The sequence below is a fragment of the Alosa alosa genome, chromosome 5, assembly GCF_017589495.1.
Source record: "Alosa alosa isolate M-15738 ecotype Scorff River chromosome 5, AALO_Geno_1.1, whole genome shotgun sequence".
NCBI classification, from domain to species: Eukaryota; Metazoa; Chordata; class Actinopteri; order Clupeiformes; family Clupeidae; genus Alosa; species Alosa alosa.
In genome coordinates this window covers 28,020,074-28,029,619 of record NC_063193.1, presented here as the reverse complement: position 1 = coordinate 28,029,619, position 9,546 = coordinate 28,020,074, and the positions used below count along the sequence as shown (strand labels likewise).

General features: G+C 43.3%; 1 protein-coding gene across 1 annotated transcript in view; it reads left to right on the top strand.

Moving 5' to 3' along the window:
• si:dkey-178e17.3 (somatomedin-B and thrombospondin type-1 domain-containing protein) overlaps positions 1 to 7,504 on the top strand; it is a 26,405-nt gene extending 18,901 nt beyond the window's left edge. The window contains 2 exon segments of the mRNA XM_048242454.1: positions 4,776 to 4,934; positions 5,195 to 7,504. Coding sequence (XP_048098411.1) covers positions 4,776 to 4,934; positions 5,195 to 5,300 — 265 coding nt within the window. The 3' untranslated portion in view covers positions 5,301 to 7,504.
• Positions 7,505 to 9,546: the final 2,042 nt, after the last annotated feature.

The window sequence follows — 9,546 nt, the reverse complement described above, 5'->3', positions numbered from 1 at the left end:
ATATATACACATACATACAGTACACACACATTCAGACAGACACACACACATATATACACATACATACAGTACACACACATTCAGACAGACACACACACATATATACACATACATACAGTACACACACACATTCAGACAGACACACACACACACACCACACACACATACAGGCACAGGATCACAGACACACACACACACACACAAAACATACACCAATTTGAAAGTTCTCTTGTTCACATTGTTTACAAAAATCTAACCAAATCAATGACATCACTGGTCTGTAGGCTATAGTAACTAAAACCTGTAAAATCATTAGACCAGAGTGACCATAGCTACAGTATTAGATCACAAATCTGTTACCAGAGTGACCATACCTATTAGATCACAAATCTGTTCCCAAATAACAAACTCTCTTCCTCAGAACTACATTTCGTCAAACTCTTCAGGCATGGTTCTTCCAGATTTGTTTTTTTGAGATATGTTTGTGTTTCCAAACTCCTTCCAAAGCGCAGCTGGACCGCGGGCTGCCCCGCTGCCTCCTGTGTTTAGCAGACACACTGACTTCCTCTTAATTAATTGGACTGAAAGAGCCACACACAACCTCAACTGGGGGTTTGTTTGTGTTACCAGACCACGATGGCATAAGACGCCGCTTCAGTTCCTCAATCCAAACAACCATATCCCTCGACCCACAATGCAGACGTCTTGTTGCCAAAACATTTGTACCTGGCACAGTGCTGTCCTTGGGTCCTGTGTCCCTGGACGTGGTTCTGGGTGGGGGCCGGCGTTTGTGTTAGGTGTCCCAGAGGATGTTGTGGCTGGACAGGGGGATGTGGCCCTCGTCTTATCGGCATCTCTTGGAAGGACATGCATCGCAGGTCGTCGTGTCAAGCCGTGATCCTGTGGGTGCATTTCCAAGGCGATGGTTTGGCAGGGCTCAGTGCAAATGCAGATTGTTTCCTGTGGTGTGGATGAAAGGTCAAGCTGTGTGTGTGTGTGTGTGTGTGTGTGTGTGTGTGTGTGTGTGTGTGTTTGTATGAATGTGTGTGTGTGTGTATGTGTGTGTGTGTATGTTTGTATGAATGTGTGTGTGTATCAATGTCTGTGTGTGTGTGTGTGTGTATGTGTGTGTGTATGTTTGTATGAATGTGTGTGTGTATGTGTGTGTGTGTGTGTGTGTGTGTGTGTGTGTGTGTGTGTGTGTGTGTGTGTGTGTGTGTGTGTGTGTGTTTTTTGTATGAATGTGTGTGTGTGTGTGTGTGTGTGTGTGTATGTTTGTATGAATGTGTGTGTGTATGTGTGTGTCTGTGTGTGTGTGTGTGTGTGTGTGTGTATATCAGACAAAAGATTGTTTTGTCTGTCTGTGTTGGTCTCCTGTGTGGTTTGGCTTCAGGGCTGATGCTCATGTAATCTGACCAAAAAGTCCCCAAGACTTGCACAATTATCCACACATCTGTGTTCATCATGTGTGTGTATTGGTGTGTGTGTGTGTGTGTGTGTGTGTGTGTGTGTGTGTGTGTGTGTGTGTGTGTGTGTGTGTGTGTGTGGGTTGTGTGTTTTGGTGTGGGTGTGTCTAAAAGTATGTGTGTGGCTCTCTCACCATTACACTGATGGAGGAAAAGTGTTTCAGGAAATGAACATTTTAAAGGGTGTAAATTCTTTGAGGGAATAAAGTTGTATTTACAGTATGTGTAGTGTGCAAGTGTGTGTGTGCATCGTGTGTGTTTGAGTGTGTGTGTGTGTGTGTGTGTGTGTGTGGGGGGGTTATGGTGGTCTCCTGATGTTGTGTGTACATCACGTGTGTGTGTGTGTGTGTGTGTGTGTGTGTTGATCTCTGTGAACAGAGTGAGAAAAGCCAAATTGCATGCCAAATTGACTAAATCCTTTGTGAAATCTGTGACCAGGTGTTTTTGTCTTTGTGTGAGCGTTGGAAAGATGATCCCTCTCTCTATTTCTGTCTTCTTATCTTTCTCTCTCTCACTCTCCCTCTCTCTCTTCCTCTCTCTCTCTCCCTCTCTCTCTCCCTCTCTCTTCACTGGTGTTAAAAAGGCTGAACCCAGTCTGCTTGTCGTTGCTTTCTCTCTCTTTTCCAGCACAGTAAGAGGGATTAGGGGGATTTGCTGGGAGTAAAGTGAATAGCCCAGAGCCCATCTGCCTTTTCAAGTCCAATTCAAACTCATAAAAATGCTTTACTGGCATGACAAATAGGCACTTGTTGTATTGCCAAAAAAGGTCCATAGCCTACACAGACCAAGAAATCAGAACATTTATACAACTTACACATATACATGAACAGACACAAGACGTCAGTATATACTGTATACGGTCTCATACATACATATACTGTAGGAACTGGTCTCCTATTGAGCTTTTTGCATTTTCTGCCAGCTTAGGACATCTAGTCAACATTTCTGAATGATAACATTAAATTTTGTCAGTGGCAAATTTTTTATTGGCATGTTTCCAAGATGGCCGCTACCTGGATTCGCCCTCCTCCACAACAGCTCCAACTTTATGGAACATAGATTTTGGTCAGTTTTGTTTAGTTTTATAATACATTATACATATTTATTTTAAAACATCTAAATGGAAGAAAATACACTTTTGCCAGAAAGTATATTAATATTTGGTCAAAAACAAAGCCAAATCATTACATCATGAATCATTACATTTGCTGGGAGAAACTGAAATACTAGTGTTGCCAGTCCATCTACACTGCTACACCAATGCCATGCAAATCAGGCTGGTAGTTTCTCCATAATCCTGCTGACAAACAGACAAACAAAGCTCTGAAGCAACCTTTTTCAGCACTGGTAATAATGATCTTAACAATGTCTAGACGAAGCCAAATCCATCCTGTGAATCTGGATCCAGTGGTACAGATGTACAGAACTGCTGTTCTCTTACATGTGCAGGCGCCTACAATTGGCTGTAATTGTATTGAGGTCTGAGATAAGATTGTACTGCCGTCTGTGCCTGAGTGTATATGTACCCTCTCTCTCTCTCTCTCTCTCTCTCTCTCTCTCTCTCGTGCATGTGTGCTGTTTGGGTTTCATGCGTGCGTGTGTGATGTTTGTGTTTCATTAAAGGTAATTATTACTACCTTATGGCACATCTCATTAGGAAGTCATTAAACCGCACAGAGGAACAAATGGAAGCATGCGTGCAGACACACACACACAAGTTAAATACATACACAGAGAGAGAGAGAGACCGAGAGAGAGAAAAGGTAAATCCATACACACAAGAACACATACTGTAAATCCATCTCTCACAGGTAATACAATTACACATACTCAAAACATACACTTTGAAAATCCACAACAAAATGTCAAACCAAAATAATTTGATCTAATCATAGGTCTACAGTCAAAACAAACAGAAAGTGCTATAAAATATGATATGATGGAACACAAACACAATCTTCCACGCGCTTCGCACACAATAGTCAAAAACACACAAACATGGGTGAATTGTTGTTTAAATATATATCACAAATTGTGTTTGTGTGTGTGTGTGTGTGTGTGTGTGTGTAGCCATTCTGTAACATTCTGTAAATGTCTATCTGTAGATTTCTGGTACATTTGGCAAAAAAATAAATAAACATAGGGTGTGTGTGTGTGTCTGTGTGTCTGTGTGTGTGTGTGTGTGTGTGTATGTGTGTGTGTGTGTGTGTGCACATGCATTTGTGTGAGTATGTGTGCAGCCGGGATGTATTCTGACCCTTGTAGCACTGGGAAAAGGGTGGGTGAGTTACGCTTCAGAGCGGGGCGAGATTACCGCCGCTTTCCAGCCACAATCACACAGTCCAGCTGTCCGCGTTGGCATGACAACAGACATTTCCCCTCTTTGTGGCAGTGATAAACATGGCTGCGGTTCTTTTAGTGGGTTAGCTGCAGCTCGACAAAGATATTGGCCTAACAATTTATTGTCAAGCTGTAAACTTTAAAGAGTTCTGTCTCATACAGTACAAAACACACACACACACACACACACACATACACACACACACTGACATACTCACTCTTACATACACACACACACACACACACACACACACAGACACACACACACACACACACACACACACACACACACACAGACCTTAATGTTGAAGTGCCATGTTAACCATGTAAACTGTAATACCCTGTCCCTCATCTCTGGTCCCCAGTCTGTCTCTCCGCTCCTTCAATCTACAACATCTCTCCATCTCTCCATCCCGCCAGCTTCTGCTCTTTTTGGTCTGCATCATCCTTCTCTCCATCTCTATATTGCTTTCTTTCCGTTTTTCTTCCCCTCCCTGTGTTTCTCTCGCTCCTTTCTCTTTCCTTTCTTTTGCTCTCTATCACACTTGCGGATATGCGTTCAGTATGTATTGGCTGTATTGGTTTTCGTCTCCGCTGGTCATAAAAAGGAAGTAATAACCCAAGTCTCCCTCTCCCCCCTGCCCCCCTCCTCTGCCTTTCCTTCCCCCTTCCTTCCCCCTTCCTTCTCTCTCTCTCTCTCTCTCTCTCTCTCTCTCTGACAAAATCACATTTAAATTCAAAGTGCTGACTGCTTGAGTACAGTGTTAACCAAAGCTGTTACAAATGACACAGTCATTTTAGAAAAGCAAGAGAATGTGAGTATAATGAACTGTCCTTCTCTCTCCCTCACCCTCTCCCTCTCTCTCTCTCCCTCTCTCTCTCCCCCTTCTCTCTCTCCCTCTCTCCATCTTTCCCTCTTTCCCCTCTCTCTCTCTCTCTCTCTCTCTCTCTCTCTCTCTCTCTCTCCAGCTACTGTGTGTACATGCGTGTGAAGCGGTCCAGTGTGGTGTGTAAGCAGAGGGTATGGACAGCCCAGCTGGTGCACGAGCGCTCGCTGTGTGTCGAGTGTCAGAGTGACGCCATGGCAACCGACAGCCACTGTGCTGGTGATGGGTTAGAGGCCAACAAGTGAGTTTTTACACACACACACACACACACACACACACACATACAGATTCATGCTTTTATTTGGACCTTAACACAGGGGAAGAATTCACACGCACCACACACACAGACACACACAGACACACACACACACACACAAACAATGTTAAAAATGAATTACCAGTATATTGAATGTATATTAGTTTTGCCAGATGTGATAAATGGCCCACTAGTGGTTGGCTGTTGTGACCTTGACCTCTGTTATGTCATCTGTGCCATTCCAGAACATTCTGGACTGCTGCATCTGCACCTGGTTGCCATGGTTCCTGGGTGAGGGAGTCGCTGGTTGAAAAGTGCCGCTGCCCTCCGCATTCCGTGCTGTTTGTCTGAGCAGAAATGCTCCCAAACCCCCCCACACCTCACATAAAGAGACATGGTACAGCCACATGGCTCCCTGTTAACCAATAATAGCTCATCCAGAAACGTTGGGAGGCTACCATTTGGAGACAAGTGGGGTTGGTATCTCTCCAGTCTCTGATTACGCTCATGTTACACTACACTTCTATTACCCCAATCATAAGTATTGTAACACTTTTTTTATAAAGTATTTAGAATCACGTTCCACGAGAACACAATGATAGCCCCATTTCTGTTTTTATCCTGGCCCCTGCTATCTACCTCCTATGATTCTGTTGCCTTTAAATATATGTTATGTACAATTATTATGAAATTATTACTATTTTTTTTTTTGATTTATACATCCACTCTTTGTGTATCTGAATACTGTATGTCTTTGTACACCTGTTTTTTATGTGTTTGTCATTTTGGAATGTTTGGCGTGTGTCTGAATGAATGTGTGTTTGTGGCAACATTTTGACTGTGTGTGACATGTGCACTTGACTTGTGGATTGTTCTTTGGGAACTCGATGTGACAGCACAGTTTGTATGTTTATATGTACTGTTGTGTTGTCTTGTGTTGTGTTGTTTTGTTATTGTATTCTGTTCTATCAAAATCCAAAGTCATTTCAGAGAGCTCAGCACATAGGACCAGGTGAGGTTGCAGGACCTGTACAGCATGTACTTTGCTTCTCAGATCGAAGCAGCGTCTGGACCAGATCTGGGCCATATATCAGCACCACATGTGGGCCAGATCTGGGCCGTATCAGCGCCACGTGTGGGCCAGATCAGGGCCAGCTGTGGGCCGTCAGCTCCAGCTTTGTCGGGTCCGGCTGGGTTAAGGGCCGGTCACACCAGGAACGCAGCATATAACGATAACAGCAAAAACTTAAAAAGGATAGAAGTCTTGCTCTAGTTGATATGAATGACAACGTCCACATTGCATACTATATAACGATAACAACATTAAGAACGATATCGTTGGTGATCACTCTCAGAGTGTTTTTAAAAATGATTAAAAAAAACTGACAGCCAACGAGGATCCATCAAATTTAAAAATCATATTTATCAACATGAGAGACTATCTTTGGTCTATCGTTGGTCAGTGTGGACGCTCATGTGGTTATAGTTACGGTTGCCTGTGTAGTTTTTGTTCCTGTTGTTAACAGCCCTTTATAAATGAAACCATTTGCCTGGCTGTAGCTCGTTGCCATCATAAGCGACTCCTCCAGATGTCTAGCCTGCTTATTTAGCTGTCCAGTCGTGGTCCGTGACACATTGTCAGGCCTCACGGAGCATGTCTTTGAAGAGTTCACACATAGTGATCGGTAATCGCCAAGTAAGCGCTGATTTGCCTCCTATCTGGGGCTTTCGTTGGCGACTTCCAAAATCTGTCGGTGTCTGTAAAATCGTGTAGTGTGATCTACACTGATGGAAATGCAGTAGAAAGAAAGATCTGGAACCTGCAGCTTGATAGCAAGAGCAAAAGAGAGAGTAGAGTCCTGTACCTGCCTTACCTTACCTTACCTTACCTTTTTTTTCTTGTTTGTTATCCTACTGGAATCAGTGAAAGCCATTTAGAAAAAACTGTCCCACAACCAAATCTTTCACTAGAGTACGGGGCACACTTGTGTGCACGTGCACGCACACGTACATGCACACACACACACACACACACACACAAGCACACACACACACACACACACACACACACACACTCTCCTAAATAGAAATACTGTTAAGGGCAGTGCACACCAGGAACAATAACTATAACCATAACTATAACCATAACGATAAAAGCGTCCACACTGACCAACGATAAGCAAAGTCTCCTTGTGTTAATGAATTTGATGGCTAAAATGTGATGAGTTCTGATTGGCTGTTAGCTTTTTATCATTCTCAAAATCGCTCTGAAGGTGATCCCCAACGATATTGTTCTTCATATTGTTATTGTTACAGTTTATGTGTAAACGTCGTCATTCATATCAACGAGTACGATATGTTTTATCGTTATAGTTCTTGGTGTGAACACTCTTAAAAAGGGTATACTTTTGTTCATACATGAATCCATTGTTCAGGATTATATCTGAACAGGTCTACAGGTGTGACTTCACTTATAATGTTATTCAAAAATACATATGCTGTTACACTACAAACCGACTCTTATAATGTCAATCAATAAAATATGCTGTTACAAACACTGTTTCTGATCAGTATTTTGACTCTAAGCCACTTCAGAGGCAAGGTGTTACAAAGCAGTCCACCCTTCTGCAGATTTTAGCATCTGAAGATCAAGGTTAGTCAATGTTTCTATAGCATAAGCGGCTAATAAAGGCGCTAACAGCAACTTTACCTGTGTAAAGGAACACACACGCTGAAAATGTATAGAAACACTGCACTGCTGGCAAATACAATGAAAGTGACAGGCAAATTAACACACTCTAATAAAAGTGTGTGCCAAATGAGTACTCTGGGCCTGAATAAACGTGTTTACTAAATAAGAGCATGTAGGACAACAGGAAATAGATGACATGGAGAAAGCAGTAATTAAATGCTTTGGGAGATTGGTGGAGATGTATCTGTGGGCTCCACCACTCGCCATCTGTGTGTGCGTGTCTTATGGTCCCCGTGTGGCGTCTGCCCACCAATTACCTGCCGTTTACGCTGCCCCAGGTATGTCCACCAAAGCAGCCATTTCAGAGTCCCAATGCAGTCATTAGGGCTACAGAAGAGGCCCTGACTTTCCCACAGACACACACACACACACATGCACACACACCCATACAGGCACAAACACACGCACACACACCCATACAGGCACAAACACACACACACCCAGGCACACACAGACACAAACACACATAGGCACACAGACACACAAGCACACACACATACACTGACACACACACAAATGCACACAGACACACAAGCACACACACATACACTGACACACACACAAACACACATGCACACACATCCATACAGGCACAGACACAAACACAAATAGGCACACAGACACACATGCGGACACACACACATACACAGACACACACACATGAACACACACACACATACGTACCACGTGCATATGGAGCAACCCTTTAACATGTGTTTTGTGGAATTCTTCACATTCTCTATGTGTTCCCTGAATTACTCCTGTTAGACAAGTAGGAAGCAACACAGCTGGGCATAAGGATGGCATTCCGCTACTCGTACACACTGCTTGTTTAGCAGAGGTATTTGTTTGTGTAAGTTACACTAGTTACCTACTACAGTTACATATTATTTACACTCTAAGGGACAGTGGAGAGAAGGCTTTTCACATGTCACAATAGGGCTCTTACTCATTTAAGAACTCACTTACTAAGTCTTTTGCAAGCGAAATTTGTCATTTTGGCCAGGGTGATTCTGTTTAGACCTGTGTGTTAACTGTCACAGGTTGACAACGTGATGTAAGAGTTTACGCAAGCATTAAAGCGATCGAAAACTGTAAATAGGGGGTCTTTGCATGTAAAAAGTGCACTGATATGCGGCTGTTGAGTTTGGAGGGAATTTGGACCAGGCTTCTGACCAGAATCATCAGCTTTTATCTGGGATCACACATAAATACACCACCCTGTTATTTCTGGCTTAACAAACACACACACACACACACACACAAACACACACACAAACACACACACACACTCTTTCTCTCCAGAGACAAAGACACGCATCGTGCACACACACAGAAAGAGAGAAACAGAAGGAAGAGAAGAGACAGCTCTCGACAGACAGAAACACAGACATAGACACACAGACACACAAACACACACACACACACAAAGCTCTCTGAAGTCAGCACAACTCTTTATTATGCCAGGGCGTGGCATCAGCCCTCAGCCCCCAGATCACTCCCTATTATCAAATCCTCCAACGGTGACAGCAGGTCTGACCATTACCAGTGTATGAGTTTGTGTGTGCGTGTGTGTGTTTGTCTGTGTGAGGTATGAGCAGTGGATTTTCTTTGGCCTGTGAAAACGTGGGTGTTGTCATGCATGACTAGAAAAATTGATCTTTGCCCTGAGCGTGTGTGTGTTTGTGTGTGTGTGTGTACTGTGTGTGTACGTGTAGTTCACATATCCGCAGTCGTGTGGGTATGAGTGTGTGTATGTGTGAGAGAGTGTGTGCGTATGTGTGTGTGTGTGTGTTTGCGTATGTGTAGTTTACATATCCCCAGTCGTGTGTGTATGAGTGTGTG